Raw genomic sequence first — 17,019 nt, 5'->3', positions numbered from 1 at the left:
CAGATGTAGCTACCTTTGGAGAAACAAGGCTCGAAGGCTGAATTGACCAATGCATTATTATCGATATATAAGATTAGCACTATGATAGTTATCACCAAGCCGGCTGTCAATGCTCGTGACGATGACGCTGATGCGTCTCAATGAGACCCTCCGTGGAACCACCTTGAGAAGAACTCCCTGATGATTTGTAACAGTCTTGCAAAGAATGCCAATTGTGAAGCTGTAGTCTTTGGAGCAGCATACACCTCATCGCCTTGACCAGTGGCAGCACCGGGGTCCTCCTGCTCAACAGTCTCCTCATTGGAGACTACCGTAGATAGCTCATCATCCAGCTCGCTGACGTGTGCAGGCTCAGGCTTTGAAACCGAGCCAACAGCGCCAACTTCATCATGAGGAGCCTTTGGCGACGTTGCAGACGCTCTACGTGGCGTGGATTCCGGGGTCTTTGGCTCCTCGGCAAGCTCCCTCTGAGCCTCTTCAAGCGCATTGCTCGTGCGCTCAACCACCGCACTCTGATCCTCTGAGAAATCGTACAGGATAACGTTGTTGAGGTTTCCCGACGAGTCCGCCTCTGAGTTGCTTGTTAGTAACCCTCAACCACCAAAAACACACACACACACACACAGCGTGCACGCGTACATAAAGTCATCACTCACCGCTCGCGTAGTCATCGTCACAGAGCCACACACCATCAACAATGAATTTGAAGTTGAGCTTGCCCTGCTCATCAGATGGCCTGACAACATACTCAAACACCTTCTTATCGTCGTTCCAGTCGAGATCGACCGCGGCCCAGCCGGTGAAGTTGCCTGCGATTTGTACGTGCTCCTTGGAAGGGTCTGCTCTGTACACAATGGTTGTAGACATTTATGGCTTTATCCCTATAGCAATACACAACGGGAGGAGATACCAGGGGAAAGGGAGAAGATAACCAGGCAAAACTCCAACTCAAATTTCACTAACAACACACTGCTCCGGTAACGTACTGTATAACAAATCCTAGTGGCACCTAACACCACCACGCAGTACCCCCTACTGGAGTAGCTGGGGCAGCTGGGGCAGTTGGGGCAGTCTGAGGCTGCGCACTGTGCACATTTTCGTGCAGAGAGTTATCGAATTTTGCTGCAGTCGTGCCAAAACAAAGGACAGACAAAGGACAGACAAAGGACAAAGTTGGGAGGCCGAGGGAAATTGGTGGTAATCACCAGGGTGACAAGGATGGAAGATTCGAGGTGGAAAAGAAACAAGCGAGATTAGAGTTCGCGTGGGAGTTTGTCCCTGCAAAGGAAAAGTATAACCCAGTGCGAAGATTGCCCTTTTGGGACGGCCGGTCGGTTTTACGAGCTGTGTGTGGTGTGTGGGTGTTTATCTCATCACACGGTTTGGCCTGTGTATGGGGGGAGCTGAACAGCGCTTAGGGCCACTAGGCGTTGAGCACTGAGGGCCGTAGAGCGGTTGACGCTGTGACAGTGTAAGGGTGACGATGATACGGGGTCTTGGAGCACCGGAGAGCGGCGATTTTGGTGGTGGTGATGCTGGCGGTGGTGATGGTGATGCTAATGTTGATGCTGATTCTCATCGTGCTAAACGCACGAGAACTCTACGTACGATGTTCGAGGACCTGCCTGAGGAGCTTGTCGGGCTGGTGTTCACTCACCTCACAAGACTGGACTACTTACAATTCAGAGTGCTGCGAAGACACCCTCTCTTCGCCAGGTTCGTCAACAGGAGCCACATGGTTCTACGAAATACCCCCACAGCTCGCAGATTCAGAGAGTTACCAGACGTCAGGTATACACAGCACGTCCATTTAGCAGATTCATTCATACAGCAGGTACAAAAGTTCAAAGACCACTTGCCCTTGAACGCCGGCGAATTGACGGTGTTCTTTGAGTTCGACTCTAAAGAGTGGAGCACTAGACGTGTATTGCACACGATCTTGGAGTTTTGCCATTACAATGGAATATACCTGGTTATCTATGACGTTGTCGGTGATGCACTGGAAACCCATTTGAAGAGCGTTGGGAAGTATGAGTTTGAACTGATTCAAAACAACCGAGGAAATTTCACTTCATTCAGTATAGTGATGGCACATAGAGCTCCAAAGGCTAAGATTACGTTGATGAGATATCCAGAAGTTATGGGACTGGAATATAGACCTTGTGAGCAAGTTCACGATTTTCTAAACATGAATGGAGTCGTCTGGAACCATACCTTGGAAAACTTGAGAGTCTTCAAGTTTTTCCATCAATCTCAAAAGGTGTTGAATTATTTCCTCGAACGCAAGTTGATTATACACATTAGAGAATTGGTCATACTGATAAGCACACCGAGGGATTGTATTAAACAGAGGAACATTTCCAATTTGAAACTTCCCAAATTAATAAAACTCAATGTGTTGAGCTTGAACGTTGCGAACTTTAACAACAACGACTTACCGAGTCTGGAAGTGCTCTCCATCGAGGGACCTCCATCTAGAGTCAATGGGTCTTCAAGAGCCTATGGGTCCAGCCAAAACGTTACCAAGGGATTATCCTTCTTGGATAATAACCTGCCACGACTGAAGATACTTGATATATCAACAGACCTCCTGCGGGATTTTGAATCCGACAAGTGTCAGCTGAACCAACTCGAGAGGTTTAGACTCGATACAAATTTCATTGGAATGTACGGTACAATGGGGTATTTATTCAACACTTTTTGTCATGCAAAGCACATAAGTTTCATCCCAAGGGACGAGTCGTATGCTGCAGAGATGATGGAACTATTCATGGGCGGGTTGTACGACTGTTCCCATCTGGAATCGTTGCTCATCGCAAACCACACGGAGGATAAATGGCTCTGCGAGTTGGAGAAGAAGCAATTCCCAGCGTTGAGGAGCTTCTACTACTACAACGCAAAGACCACAGTTAAAACCATGCCACAGCTCATGGCCCCTAGCCTAGAGCTCCTGGTGTTATTCAACACCAAGATTGAGAAAGTGATAACCAGAGGTTACAGAGGCCCGATGAAGCTCGTCTACACGCCCACAGACGGCTGCCTGCCGGATTACTACGCAAACGTCCACTTCAGTGGAGAGAGGTACATTGTCAGGGACTGCTGTAATAGCCAATACTGTATCGAATGGCTCCATCCTCCAACTTATGACGTCGATATGCTAACACGCAAGGAAAACCTCATAACGTTGGCCAGCAACGAGCCCTTTGAATTCGGCACCATCGACCTTCGTTATCACCTTAGTGATAACATCAAGGACAAGTGCGTGCTGAAGGACCCGTACTTGATCGACTTTGAAGCACAGGAGCCAATCAACAGGAGAGAACGCAACATGTGGTGGTACTGAGCTGGCCTCCATCAACGAGAGACACTATGATGGAAGCTGTGATTACGTAATAATTTGCCATGTTATTGCTTTGCGTTTTCCCCAAAGCTTAAATTTCCGGTATCCGCAGTTACTCAGAAGTTGGTCACTTTAACCCGCAGCGCTCAGGGAAAACTTCGCTGTGGGATCAAACTTCAACATCAATTTCACTTCAACACCGTCTGGTGGCCATTTAAGGGAGAGCAACTGATCGGAGAGTCGCCAAATGTCGAGATTCTTACGCCTGGCACCATCGAGAGGCCTACGCTTTATCTCGAGCTCTTCACCACGGTTTATATCTGAGCCTCCAGAGATGACGAACAAATATGTCTCCATAAAGTCATGTGATGGACTGCGGTCGAGGATCATTCCCGAGTACATCGAGTCGCCACATTCTAAACTACAGAGCCTTGTATGGCAGAACTCGATGAGGAATATCCTTGTTGTGAAGAAGCCATGGGCACCACATGTTCGTGCTTCAATGGTTGAGTTTGTCAATTTCATCCATGACCACTACCCTGAGCTGAACGTTATCGTGACCAAGGACGTTGCCGATGAGATAGCGCAGGACTTCAAATCCTTCCCGAAACAGTCCAAATCGTCGCCCCATGTTCTCTACACCGGCGAGGTTGACGAGATTGTACCAAAGACCGACTTGCTGGTCACTCTTGGTGGAGACGGAACCATCTTGAGAGCCGTGTCGATGTTCTCCAACCATATCGCACCACCGGTTTTATCCTTCTCATTGGGCACGTTGGGGTTCCTGTTGCCATTTGATTTCGCCAACCACAAGGAGGCCTTCCGTGAGGTTTATACATCAACAGCAAAGGCTCTACACCGTACCAGGCTGGAGTGCCATGTTGTGCGGAAATGTGGTGATGACTCATTGGATTCTTGTCAAGAGCAACGCCAGATGCTACATGCGATGAACGACATCGTGCTGCACCGTGGTGACACGCCAAACCTGACAACTTTGGACATCTACGTGGATGGGGAGTTCTTGACTAGAACGACGGCAGATGGTGTCTGTCTCAGTACACCAACTGGTTCCACAGCATATTCTCTAAGTTCTGGTGGTAGCATTGTGCATCCACTGGTTCCAGCAATCTTGATATCGCCAATCTGTCCACGTTCCCTGAGCTTTAGACCCCTGATATTACCACTAACCTCACATATAAAGATTGTCATTGCTAAGAAGGCCTCTGGCGAGAACAATGTTCGCATGTCGATAGACGGTATCCCCCAGGACTCCTTGAACATTGGCGATGAGCTACACATAATGAACGAGGTTGGCACGATATTCGTAAAGAACAACAAGTTCCCCTACTCAAAGAAGGAGATCAGTGCCAAACAGAGTGGTATCTACTGTATCGCCAAGTCTGAGAACGACTGGGTAAGAGGAATCAATGAACTGCTAGGATTCAATTCTTCCTTTAAAAACCAGGCAAAGCCAAAGCTCTAGACCCGCACTGTTTAACTTTTAATACTACACTACAAAACATTCAAATCCTCTAAATAAACTGAAATGTCCTGTCAATCCTTGCATCATCTCCCATTCGGACTCACGAAGGAGGATCCTTAGGCTTAGACAAGGCTAAACCAGATGAAACGATGCACCCAAGATTGGCAAGTGGAAGTATGATCTTCAGTACACTCCACACAAGAGAAGACCATGCAGCCCACCTTGTGAGACAAAGTATCGCGCTCGTCATGGGCCGAACTCGAAGGGTCCAACCTCAAGGAGATTCTGTAAGCTGTCTCACGGGAAATGTCTGTGAAATTTGCGTTAAAGAAAGGGAAAAAAGAGTAGAAGAAGAAGAAGAACAAAGTGAAAAATTTTTTTTGAGATGACTTTATATGCCAAATTCGGGCAGCTAAGGGGTTACCCGGATTTCACCAGACTGAAAGTCACTGCTTACGTAATCTCTCCGCGAACTCGTTTTGTTCGGCTCTGTCCGCTTCACTGTCCACCACCACGAAGCCCTAAGAAGCGTATGAACTGATCGATTGTGCTGAGGTTTCCGGTTGAACAATCGAGTTATGAGTAAGCCTACGATGGTGTCGTTACAGGCGATTGATGAGCAGCTGGGCGTGTTGGACAAGCTCGTTGGAGAGATCACCGATGTGAAGAAACTGCAGGAGCAGCTCACGCTCAAGGTGGACACGCAACAGCTGGGGGAGTTGGAATCAAAGGACATTGAGTTACAGGACGAGTTGGACCAATTGCAAGAGCTTTGGTATCTGATGACGTTGCAGAAGGAGATAGAGGTGAATGTTGATCTGTTTGAATTTGAAACGGTGTTTCATTCGCTGTCGAAGCTGAAGAGCAAGGTGGATCAGATGAACATCAAGAGCGATGCTATCCGGTCTAAGCTGATGATGGAGGGCTCCAGACTGGAAGACCTTGCAGTGAATAAGCTCCTGGACTGCTGGGATCAGATTGTTCATGTCACAGGTGGCTCAGTAACGCTGAACAGCGAGATCCATGTGGATGGGTTCCCCATATCGTTTGAAGCAGTGGTGTTGATCGTGGAACACTATTCACTGCCACAACCACGGTTCAACTTGCCGATGGTGATCTTTGACCTCTTGGTCAAGCCTCTGTTCGACTCTGCACTGGTGCTAGACGGATCCACGATTAGCGTTGTTGATGTGGTTGCATCGCAATCGATCACGGAGACGTTGATACAGCATATCAACTCTACCAAGGCACTTGTTGACTTCATCAGTCTCATACCTCATAATGCAAAGGTCATCTCGTATATCTCACCAAGGCTGTTTGATGAATTGAAAGAGGTGATCACAAAGCATGCCAAACAGATCTCAGAATCCTCTGTGCTTCAACAGAAGTTCAAGGACCTCGGTGATTATATCACTGAGAGACATTTCACGAGAAGCAATCTCAAACAGTGGATTTCGTCTGAATTGTATCTTCTGGCTACTGAGCACTCGTTGAACTCCCATATTTCTCGTATAAGAGATGCCTTTAAGGATGACAGGAATCTGGTTGGAACCATGCAAAAAGTATCACCATCATCGACATCACCATCTCCCAAAGAACACGAAGAACGTGCTAAGGCCCCTGACAACGAATGGGACAACTGGGGGAGTGATGACGATGATAATGATAATGTTGATGATGTGAATGACGATTGGGGGATGGATGAGGGCATTGACGATAATTGGGGATGGGGAGAAGAAGAGGAACAGCAACAGCAACCCAAGCCGAAGCCTAAGCTCGTATCGAAGCTAAACAAGCAGCAGCAAAGCACATCAAGAAATGTTTCGAGAAGTGACACTCCATTGAAATCAGAAACTGAATTGATCACTACGCATTTCCCTTCCCTGATGAATGAAATCATCAAAAGTTACATCAATGCTGGCAAGTCTCTACCAGAGGAGTACCAGCAGAACCATCTGAGCAAATTGGACTACCTTTTAACGTCGTATTATGCTCTCGCCACTATCAAGTACACAGACCTGCTCGTTGTCTACAACGACGTGAAGTTGTTGGACGGTTTAACACGTGTTCCTTCCTTAGTGGAACAAGTTGATCGTTTGTTAATGCAGGAGATCAAAAGGTGTGAAACGTCTATTGCTACTCGTTATGAACAATTACAAGGATTGAACCCACAATTGTCATCTGGGTTCACCTTTGGAATCATCCAGGAGATCCAGACCAGGCTTTCCGATCTATTCAAGAGGGTCAACGTCTTACCAGACGATGTCAAGACAAGCGTTGTGCTTTCAACGATGGATGAGTTTTACCAGCTGGTGATCAACTCAATCATGGAGAAGACCGACATTGGCGAGCAGGAGAGTGAATACCTCTCACAGATCATCGGGAAGTTCTTAGCGTTGGATCAACCACTTGGTGGTGCCATCAGTGAATACTCTAAGAACTATCAAAAGTTGTTACAGTTGGAGTTCTTACTGGTGAACCACATGAAAGAGATCATGTCTAAGTTCTATGACGGTGGCTTCTACGAGTTGGATACCGAGGAGATTGTGTCGATGTTGGATAAATTGTTTGCAGACAGCGACCTAAAGAGAGATAGCATCAGTGAGATTAGAGAGTTGAGGAACGAACAGGACTGAACATTGGCCCCCTAATGAATTGCCTGTGTTATCCTGTTCACGTTCTATGTCAGAGGAAAAGAGACCCAGACGACTTTATGGCTTCCCGTCCGCCATCTATATCTCTATACTTGTCCAATATTACGTTGAACACCCTATTCTCCACATCTTTAGCCCAGAGTGTATCCATATGCTCATAACTGGGACACCGAACAGTCTCAACCTTGCAAGACTGCAACGACTCACACGTCTTTTCAATGTTGACGAGACAATCAGCATCGCCATAGATCAAGAGCACCTCGGTGTCGATATTTGATGTATTGTAGCTCTGTGTATTGTTAAACAGCTGGAATTGCTGGTCTCGTATGATCTGGAACCAGTGAATCACGCTCTTCACGCTCGAAGTAGAGTACAAGTGTGGGTAGCCAACCTGCTTCTGCGACTGTGGGATGTTGATACCGTTCCACTGGAACAACACCTGTAATGAGACGTCAATGACCTTGTTGAACAACCCAGACGGGAGCCAACTGTTGACTGTTGGAACAAAGGGGAGCAGTGCCTTGGGACCAAATATGTACTCGATGTAGTGTGGGTTGAGCATCAAGGGAGCAACCACAGGGTGTGTGAGCCTTTGAGGCACCAACACAGGTGATATTGCCGTGAAATGCTGGATCTTGCCATTCAACTCTCTGTTCATGGCCAATGAGGCAAACAACTGCGACGAGCCCTGTGAGAATCCAACGTATTTCAACACCGTTTCTCCAGTCAACTGTAGTATGTAGCCTATGCTTGCTGGTATATCGTATCGAGCGAATTCGTCGATGCTGAAGTCCCAGTACTCCTTATCCTCCAGGTCCCATCTGGCATGAGTGTTGGAGTACTTGTTGCCTCTGTTATTGCCCAACCAAACGTCATAGCCCTCAGCAACCAACTTGAACGGGAGACACCTCTCTGTAGCGTCCCCTAGCACCCAGAGCTCAGAGTTCGTCATGAGCCCATGATGGCAGTACACCACCGGGGCTCCAGCTCTCACTCCGTTCACGCCAACTATGCGATGAAGCGTGAGGATATGGCCATCCTCCGTGGTTGTGGTATGCGTCTCCACGGCAAACCCGTGTTGTCCAACAATGGCATCAATATCAGCATCCACTGGACGGCCCCTGACGTAGAGAGACATGGCTCTCTGCACAGACTTGCCCACCACGCTCTTACAGGTAGCAATGACCATCGCCTCGTCGTCAGAGATACCCAATTGCTGCCTATAACGATCACTGGCACGCACAGCTGTTCGATCCTGTGCGTTTTGAGGCCGGTAGTGAAGTCTGTGGCTTGATCAAAACGGGTTTAATTGCCTTTTTTCCGTCAACCAATGGGAGGCCCGTCGCGTGACGCGTCGGGGTTTCGTGTTTGCGACGCGTCCGTGTTTGGAGGGGCTCCTCTGTCCCGTTGTGCCGGGTTTTACTACTAAGCATCGAACAAAGACTTCATACTTGTAAGCTAAACACGTCTATCTAATCACAGGAACTTGAGGATCTCCAGTTGCTCAATTGGCTGTAGTAGCTTTGTAGCCTCCAAGATCTCCTCTCTGACCTTGTCGTTATCCAATTGGGCCAGTTTGAGGTCGTAGACAGCGAGCAGGCCCTTGATACCGTCGAGCGTTGATCTGACACAGTACTTGTCAATGAGAGCCCATGGCTGGTCCCATTCGGTGTAGTACTTCTCGACACCCTTGGAAGCAAGCATCTGAGTGATCTTGTCCTTGTTAGCAGTGGCGTACTTCAACTGCAGAATGTGAGCAGCCAATGGTGGGTAAGTATCGTGGCTGATCTTGACGAGCTTGGACAGTGCAACCAGGACCGGTGCCATCTTGTTCTTTGCAAACTGCAGTTCGAACTGGACCTCGTTCAACGATAGAGTCTCCAGGTCTCCATGGTCGTGGGAGAAGAATTTGGACTCAAACAGGTCCAATCCTCCGATAAGAGTCTCACCAAGGATGTCTTCATCGTCCGCGTAGGCAACAAGGTGTTGCTTCTCAGCTTGCAGTGCCTTTGCCCTTGCAGCCTTTTCCTTCTTGGCCTTTTTGTCGTGTCTGACTGGAGACATCGCATCGTCTTCATCACCATCTGTCTTGCTATTCGAGATCAAGTGCTTATACAAACCAAATGCACTCAGAACAGCACGACAGCACACTGGCGACTGGAAGATGAGATCTTCCCATCTGATCATGTCACAGTAAGCACGAGCAGTACCCTTTCTCATACAGAACGTGTGGAAGTCAACTTGGTCGTTCCAGTACTCCTCAAAGATCTTGACAATACCGTAATATCTCTTTAGAGCCAGTCCAGCATACTTCTTTGAGAGTTCTTCATCTTTCAAGTTGGCGAAATACAATCTCTTGTAGGATTCAGCATTCTCAACGATAAACCAGCACACTTGCATCATGTGTAGATCCTTCAACCCATTTTCTCCCTTCTCGTTCTTAGTGAAAAGAGAAACAACTTCTAAAGCCTTGTCGATGTTGTCGGCACGCAAGTAATACTTGACACTCTTTGAGTTGATGAAACGATCCTGTAGATCCAAGAGTCTTCCTTCGTTCATAACAGAAGCTGCGGTTTGTAAATCACCAAAGTGCTTGTAGACACGGGCCTTGAGGATGTACAACTCAACAAGGGTTGGTGTGTGTTCAACAGCCTTGCTAATCAGTTCAAGGGATTTTTCCAGCTGGTTCAACTGCAAGTAGTGCTGAGCAAGGAAGTAGGTTGTCCAAACCCAGCACAGAGGAGAGAGCTCAGAGCTCTTTGTATAAAACTCTTCAACAATGGCACCGATGACATGTGCCTTCTCGAGATCCTTGTACAATGGCTTGACATTGGTAAACGTTGCAGGAACACCTCTTTTCAGCTGATCCAAGACGTATTTGGAGACTCTTTCTTTGAAAAGATCACCAGTGGTGAAAGTCAATGGGATGAACTTTGGTGCATCTGATCTAGGATAGAATGCTTGCAGTTTAGAGTACAGAGAATCTCTAACCTTAGCAGATCTCTCCCTGGTACCCAATGCATCTTCCAGTTGATGATAGTAAGACACGTTGTCAGGGTTACGTTTCAACAGCTCACGGTAGACCCTCTGAGCCTCTTGCTTTCTACCCAGTTTCATGAGATACTTGGCCTTCAACTCCAGCTGGCCAGTTTTATCAAAAGTCTCAGTAGACTCCAGCTCATTCAGAGCTCTTTCGAGGTCAAACTCCGAGATGATCTCATTCTTATACATCAGCAGCTCGGAGTGTTCATACATCTCATTGGGACCCAGTTTGCCCTCAGCCAACTCTTCAAACTTGTTCAAGGTCTTGACAGCAGCCTCCAAGTTCCCGTTCAAATGGTAAGCGATGGCCAAAGAGGTCCAGTTGGCCCTATAACCCAAGAACTCGTCCAGGTATTTCAACCTGGAGTGGGCCAGCGAGCCGAAGTCCCTCGACTGGGTCTCCATCACAGAAAGGTCCTTCCAGATCTGCTTGTTGGAGGAGCCGTTGTCCAGCGCAGCCTTGAAGTACTTCGCAGCCTCTCTATACTGAAGCTGTTGTCTCTTCAGGATCCCCAAGATGTGGTTCAGCACAGGCGACGTCGTGGACACAGCCAGCGCCTTCTCAACGTACACCTCGCAGTCGTCCTCCTTCAGGTTATACAGCAATAGCGCCTTCAGTGCTAGGGCCTCTCCATAGTGCGAGTTCTTCTTCAGCACTTGTTCACACAGCTTCAGAGACTTGCGGTGCTGCTTCGCCTCGTAGAGCTTCAGGGCCTCGCGGAAGTTGGCGTCCTCTTTGTTCGTAGCCAGTGGCACACCTCTCCGAGACATTCTGGCGGTACGCTTCTCACTGTCTTCTTCTCTCCGCCGGGGAGTAAAGGGAAGCAGCTGATGTTGGTATGAAATGCTGGTGGTCGACGTCGAGGCATAGATATTCGGTAGGGACACGTACCCAATACCGAGGCATCACCATGGAGACGGTTAACATATATACAGGGCCATCGCCATGGAGACGATTAGCATCTATACAGGGCTATGGAGAGAAGCTGATGGGCGATATATATACAAATGGGGATGGATAAATAGATAAATAGGCCGTGGAGATGGAGATCACTGTAGTTCTTCCAGCTGTTTCCTTCTCTCCGCTTCCAGCATGTGCTTCTTGTGAGGTCTCTGCAGTCCCACGCTGGAGTCGATGTTGGTATCGACGTCAGCGTTACCCAGTCTCATCTGCTTAGCCGGGTTCACGTCCTCGGGCTTCACAGCGTTGATGCCGAAGAGCATCGCCTGGACACGGCACCGCCACTGGTAGAAGCGGGAGAAGACGTTGTCACCCTCCCACTTGTGTATGAACATGGAGTACACCACGACGCCAGCTGTTCCGACCTTAACGGCCAGCGACGCGCCTCTGTAGAACTTGGAGTAGTTCTGCACTCTTCTCAGCTGTTTGAACTGGCCAGGGTAGATCTCGCTCTGCGGTATCGAGTGGTACTGGAGCTTCTTCATGGTCTCCTTCAGCTGGTTGTAGTGTCCGCCCGGCGTCGTGAACTCAGATGGGTAACCTTGCGGTGGTCTCTTGTCAGAAGGATCGTACGGGTTGTATGGGGCCCTTGGTGGAACCCACCCTGGTGGGTTTGGACGTCTGTCACTCATCTATCAGCGCTTCTAAGGGATGAGTGTGAGGATAAGGAGAGGAAGATGATGATGAAGTAAACGTTTCAACACTAGGTGGAGTGGGGTGGTGTCCGGGTTTATCTACACCGTGCAACAGCGCTCATAACAATTATCAATATCAATAGATTTAAAACTAGGCTAAGATGGGTAGCGGGAAGCTAGACGAGCTCTTTCTCCTTGGAGTCCATGGCAAGGACCTCGACTTTTGCACTTGACTTTGCTGGTAAGCCCTCCACGGAGCCGATCTCTAAGTCTGTAGAGTCTGAGCTCTTCCCAGTGATCATGTGCAAGTTGAGCTTCTCGTTCTTCTGCTCTCTCAGTTGCAGGTATCTGATAACAGCAGCTGTGATGATTGTAAGAACGGTGGTGCAGATCATGGCAATGGCACCTGGTCTGAACTTTGGAACCGTGGTGGCCTTGTACAGCAATAGCGAGTACCATGCGTTGACGGCACCTGAGAACATGTTCATCGAGGCAAGCACAATGGCACGTTCCTGTAAATCGTGACGAGTGACCAGGTTAGCCCAGGCAAAGAAGGTTGCCTGGCCAGCGTAGGAGATACCAGAGATGTACTGAGCAGCAAACATGACGCTGGTCTTCAAAGGGTTTGCCAGGATCATTATTGCAGAGATCAGCACTGACAGTGCAATGAATACTGCCACGTGCCAATGGTAACGACCACCGGTATGATCAACATACAAGGCACAGCAGAAAGTTGCAACGATACCAACACCATACATGCCCATTGGGTAGTGGTTAATTTGGGCAACGGTATAAGAAGGGTCATTCTTCAGCCAAAGGGCGAACAGCGAGTTTGAGCCGAAGGACTCATTCTCACCACCGAGGACCCACAGGAATGAAAAGAGCCACCAGTGCCATCTTCCAATGACTCTTCTGATAACTGACCAGTCGAAGTGACTCTCCATCTTTGGATTCTTCACACGGGCCTTGGCCATCTCAATCTCTTCGGCTTTGAAGTAGAAGGCCTTACAGGTATCTGGTGTATCAGGGAAGAAGACGAACCCGTAGATACAGATAGGCACAGTGATGATGAAGTCGATAATGAACAGCCATCTCCAGCCTGCAAGCCCACGGTAGCCATCCATGTTGGTATGGATGGCAGCTTGCATAAAGGAGGAAAAGATTGAGCCCAAGAGACCTGAACCCGTGAAGATTGCACTTCTCTTTGCTAATTCGGAGGTCTGAACTCTGCCTGTGTCGATGTTGACGATATCTTCAGAGTTATACCAGCTACCGAGGATAAGATGGGATCCAGAAAACGTCGATGACTCGAACAAGGCCTGGAAGAATCTAATGGCACAGATCTGGCGATAGCTATGGACCTTGTAAAGACCAAGAGTCAACAACCCCCAGGCAGCACAGCAGAACGTCAGCCAGTACTTTGGTCTGACTTTCAAGAGCATGATGTTGTTTGGCACCATGCCCACGATGTAACCGACGGTGAAGACGGTGTTGATGACATTGAACTCATCCCCCTTCATATTCAAATCGGCTTTCATACCAGAGACGTATGCATTTGAGACGTTGGATCTGTCCAAGTAGTTAACCCAGTACACACTGCACACATACGAAAGGACGAACCAGTCGATCTTGAAGAGAAGCTTGCGCTCAGCAGGGTCTGATGGAGGCTCACCCCACAGGAAGTTTCTCACTTTCTTTGGACCAGCAAGCAGTGAGACCATTGTTGAATTGTTATCTGTTGTTACCGTTGATGTTGTAAACCTGTTGGACATAGCAGCGTACCGATATTGGAGTGGAACAAGCCACCGTTTATATACATCCTGGGGCCTCCACTACACTCGCCATATCATATGGTGAGCACCAGCTGAGATTGATCTTGACGGTCTGTACGTGCTAAAACAATGTTATCGCAAGGCCTTATCTGTTGATTACACTGCTGAGCCAAAGATCCGAGATTGCATGATGCCAAAGCCAACACGCAATCAGCAACAAAACAAAAGCCATTTGGCCTTGATGGCAGCTTCTCGGTGCACATCCCTCTCGTTTAGTCACTCACTGGCATCGTATGTAGATACGTCCCATTTCGTCTCAAATGTCCGTGGATGGTGCATAACCCCCACCATGGACACCAGGGCCGGAAACCATGCACCGCAAGTAACGCAAAGCTTTCAGCCATACGGGCCGGATCAGCGATAAGCTACGAGTGATTAGAGACTGACCAATGGGCACTGGAATCACAGCACAAGAACACGTCGTCAATTGGACACCATAGATTGTAATGGCATGTTTAGAGATGGCGAACTGCCAGCAGGGTGGTGCGTCTTTCAGCGGACGTCGATCGCCGTGCGACTCGCTCTACAGGTGCAGCTTATCAGTGAAGGACAACTCCGCAGTAGCTGAGCCTTCGGGCAACGCCATCCGACCAGGCAGATCTGTAACTGACGATGATGATTCACAGAGCGTGCGAATTTGGGGGTCTACGCGGATTCCCACTTTTTTCGTTCTTGCCCTTGGTATCTGAAGGCTGTGGGAAGTATGGAGACGGTGAGCATGTTGATGATGTTAGCTGTCTCTTCTCCGTGGACTTAAAGGGCAATATGATCGCCTGTGCGTGTCCTTGTCCGTGGCACCTGCCCAGTTGGAGGGTGAGTCACCAATGTTTGTCCCTGTGACTGTCCCTGTGACCGTTGACATGTGGATATTGCGGGCCTTTTATACGTGTGCGTGGGTGTATGCTTCATGTACGTTACAAGGCGTTGCAAGTTGGCACTGCAAACGCGATAAACGCTTTATCTCTTATCCGGGAATCTGGAAATCAAGCCACACGTTGCTTCTCCACCATGAGATTACCGTTATGGGAAGTTAGTCCGTCGTTTAGCATCTCGTGGAGGATAGCGATGTGAGGAGTGCGCATTGTCTGTAGGTGATCATCTATTGGTGGTCTGAGCTTATCAGCTATCGCAGGTGGATACTGACAACGGATATCGCTTTCCATCACGGTTGACACAGGATGTACATGGAGCCTGTAGCTGGGGACTTATAAGCCTGTAGATTCCAGGGAAAGTGGACTGGTTCCCTTGGAGGCTCCTCTCTAGCCATCAAGCTAAGCTGTACCACCATGACACAAGACAATTACAAGGAAATTGCTGCAAAGAAGCTTGCAGAGAGAGACGCCAAGTTCATCAAGGAATGGCTGGTCCCCGAGGATAAGCTACCAGGCCCCGAGGTCAAGGACGTTCTCAGCTTTCCAAGAGAGTGTGGGTTTCTCACACCCTCAGAGATCGCCATCACCGAAGCTGAAGGCACAGAGATCTTGCAGAAGATCAAAGATCGAGTTTGGACTGCGTACGACGTTGCAAGTGCTTTTGGCCATAGAGCCACCATTGCACACCAGTTGACAAACTGCCTGTCCGAGATCTTCTTCGAGGAGGGCTTGCAAATGGCCAAGGAGCTGGATGAGTACTATGAGAAGACTGGCCAATTGAAAGGTCCTCTGCATGGATTGCCGATTTCTCTGAAGGATAACCTGAACATAAAGGGCCAACCAACCTCCATTGGGTTTGTTGGGTTTGCCTTCAGTCCTGAGAAGTTTGATAAAGATGCTGTTCTTGTGGAGATGCTGAGAGACATGGGAGCCGTCTTCTACGTCAAGACTAACGTCCCCGTGGCAATGATGATGGCTGAGTCCATCAACCACATCTACGGTAACACTGTGAACCCGTTGAACAGGGATCTCACGTCTGGTGGTTCCTCTGGTGGTGAAGCTGCGCTCATTGCCATGAAAGGCTCACCTATTGGTGTTGGAAGTGATATTGGTGGCTCTTTAAGAATCCCTGCCTCGCTGCAAAACATCTTTACCATCAGATCAAGTGGTGGGAGATTCCCAACTTACGGGGCTCGTTCTGGCTTGCCAGGTTTAGAAAGTGTCAATTCCGTTAACGGTCCGATGAGTACCTCACTAGACACCTTGGAGCTCTATTCCAAGCTTGTTATCGATGGAGAGCCATGGCTGAAGGATGGTAAAGTCATCGAGATCCCATGGAGAGACGTTGAGCTACCAGAGAAGTTGACAATTGCAGTGCTGAGGGATGATGGTGTTGTTCATCCTTCACCTGGTATTCTTCGTGGCGTGGACATTGCCGTCCAGGCTCTCAAGAAACAAGGCCACGACATCATAGAGTGGGATCCAAAGGACCATGAAAGACTGGACGCCATTATCACAGAGTTCTTCTTAGCGGACGGTGGTATCCACTGTAAGGAGTACGCTGGGCTCACTGGCGAGCCCTTCTTCCCAGGCATGAAGATGTACACCACCTGTAAAGAGAAGGGTGTCTCTGAACTCTGGGACCTCCATGCTGAGCGTACCACCTTGACAAAGAACTACCTAGATCGCTGGGCTGCAACAAAGACCAACACCAAGAGTGGTAAACCAATCGATATGATCCTGATGCCCGTGTCTCCATACTCAGGCTGCGCCAACGGGAAGTTCAGATACGTCGGCTACACCGCTGTCTTCAACGCCCTGGACTTCACAGCAGGCACAGTCCCAGTGACCAGAGCTGACAAGGCCATAGACGTCAAGGACCCAGGCTATGTTCCAAAGAGTGAAAGGGACAAGATGGTTCAGGACTTGCTTGATACTGATGAAGTCCACGGTGGTGCCATCTCGGTCCAAGTCGTTGGAAGAAGGCTACAGGAGGAGAAGGTCATTAAGATGATGAGAGTCGTCGCAAAGGCTGTCGGAACAGACAAATACTGGCATTAGTTATTGAGAATTATATACAAGTGATAGAAGTTATGCGATATGGATACAAGTGTAAACAGTGGCAAAAACCCGGTTACCAGAGCAACGCGGACTCCTCTGTAGGGGTTAGAGTTTACTTTTTGTTTTGGGCCAGGACACC

The 17,019-nt window shown here is 48.6% G+C and overlaps 9 protein-coding genes across 9 annotated transcripts; 4 read left to right on the top strand and 5 right to left on the bottom strand.

Annotated features, from left to right (window-relative positions):
- Positions 1 to 27: 27 nt before the first annotated feature.
- CYBJADRAFT_168454 (glycogen-binding domain-containing protein) lies at positions 28 to 1,122 on the bottom strand. The gene is made up of 2 exons (XM_020215381.1): positions 657 to 1,122; positions 28 to 571 (listed from the first exon to the last, which is right to left on the bottom strand). Exons 1-2 carry the CDS (start codon positions 865 to 867, stop codon positions 138 to 140), a joined length of 645 nt encoding a protein of 214 aa, XP_020069564.1. The 5' UTR covers positions 868 to 1,122; the 3' UTR covers positions 28 to 137.
- A 248-nt stretch (positions 1,123 to 1,370) lies between these two features.
- CYBJADRAFT_15827 (uncharacterized protein) lies at positions 1,371 to 3,465 on the top strand. The gene has a single exon (XM_020213473.1). The coding sequence runs from the start codon at positions 1,484 to 1,486 to the stop codon at positions 3,341 to 3,343; it is 1,860 nt and encodes a 619-aa protein (XP_020069563.1). The 5' UTR covers positions 1,371 to 1,483; the 3' UTR covers positions 3,344 to 3,465.
- A 209-nt stretch (positions 3,466 to 3,674) lies between these two features.
- POS5 (NADH kinase) lies at positions 3,675 to 4,823 on the top strand (the record flags this gene model as incomplete). The annotated part of the gene is made up of 1 exon (XM_020212838.1): positions 3,675 to 4,823. The coding sequence occupies one exon, from the start codon at positions 3,675 to 3,677 to the stop codon at positions 4,821 to 4,823; it is 1,149 nt and encodes a 382-aa protein (XP_020069562.1).
- A 578-nt stretch (positions 4,824 to 5,401) lies between these two features.
- On the top strand, positions 5,402 to 7,459 carry DSL1 (Dsl1p; the record flags this gene model as incomplete). The annotated part of the gene is made up of 1 exon (XM_020216523.1): positions 5,402 to 7,459. The coding sequence occupies one exon, from the start codon at positions 5,402 to 5,404 to the stop codon at positions 7,457 to 7,459; it is 2,058 nt and encodes a 685-aa protein (XP_020069561.1).
- Positions 7,460 to 7,508: 49 nt separating this feature from the next.
- CYBJADRAFT_129113 (alpha/beta-hydrolase) lies at positions 7,509 to 8,615 on the bottom strand (the record flags this gene model as incomplete). Its single annotated transcript, XM_020212824.1, has 1 exon — positions 7,509 to 8,615. One exon carries the CDS (start codon positions 8,613 to 8,615, stop codon positions 7,509 to 7,511), a length of 1,107 nt encoding a protein of 368 aa, XP_020069560.1.
- Positions 8,616 to 8,909: 294 nt separating this feature from the next.
- On the bottom strand, positions 8,910 to 11,385 carry NAT1 (peptide alpha-N-acetyltransferase complex A subunit NAT1). The gene has a single exon (XM_020215380.1). It carries the CDS (start codon positions 11,288 to 11,290, stop codon positions 8,954 to 8,956), a length of 2,337 nt encoding a protein of 778 aa, XP_020069559.1. The 5' UTR covers positions 11,291 to 11,385; the 3' UTR covers positions 8,910 to 8,953.
- A 53-nt stretch (positions 11,386 to 11,438) lies between these two features.
- On the bottom strand, positions 11,439 to 12,140 carry CYBJADRAFT_168451 (uncharacterized protein). Its single transcript, XM_020215379.1, has one exon. The coding sequence runs from the start codon at positions 12,110 to 12,112 to the stop codon at positions 11,570 to 11,572; it is 543 nt and encodes a 180-aa protein (XP_020069558.1). The 5' UTR covers positions 12,113 to 12,140; the 3' UTR covers positions 11,439 to 11,569.
- Positions 12,141 to 12,291: 151 nt separating this feature from the next.
- Positions 12,292 to 13,836, bottom strand: CYBJADRAFT_129122 (MFS general substrate transporter; the record flags this gene model as incomplete). The annotated part of the gene is made up of 1 exon (XM_020212825.1): positions 12,292 to 13,836. The coding sequence occupies one exon, from the start codon at positions 13,834 to 13,836 to the stop codon at positions 12,292 to 12,294; it is 1,545 nt and encodes a 514-aa protein (XP_020069557.1).
- A 1,397-nt stretch (positions 13,837 to 15,233) lies between these two features.
- On the top strand, positions 15,234 to 16,880 carry CYBJADRAFT_177975 (amidase; the record flags this gene model as incomplete). The annotated part of the gene is made up of 1 exon (XM_020216900.1): positions 15,234 to 16,880. The coding sequence occupies one exon, from the start codon at positions 15,234 to 15,236 to the stop codon at positions 16,878 to 16,880; it is 1,647 nt and encodes a 548-aa protein (XP_020069556.1).
- Positions 16,881 to 17,019: the final 139 nt, after the last annotated feature.

Source organism: Cyberlindnera jadinii (genome assembly GCF_001661405.1).
Source record: "Cyberlindnera jadinii NRRL Y-1542 unplaced genomic scaffold CYBJAscaffold_10, whole genome shotgun sequence".
NCBI lineage: Eukaryota > Fungi > Ascomycota > Saccharomycetes > Phaffomycetales > Wickerhamomycetaceae > Williopsis > Williopsis jadinii.
The sequence above is the reverse complement of the archived record's forward strand: the minus strand, read 5'-3'. Positions and strand labels throughout refer to the sequence as shown.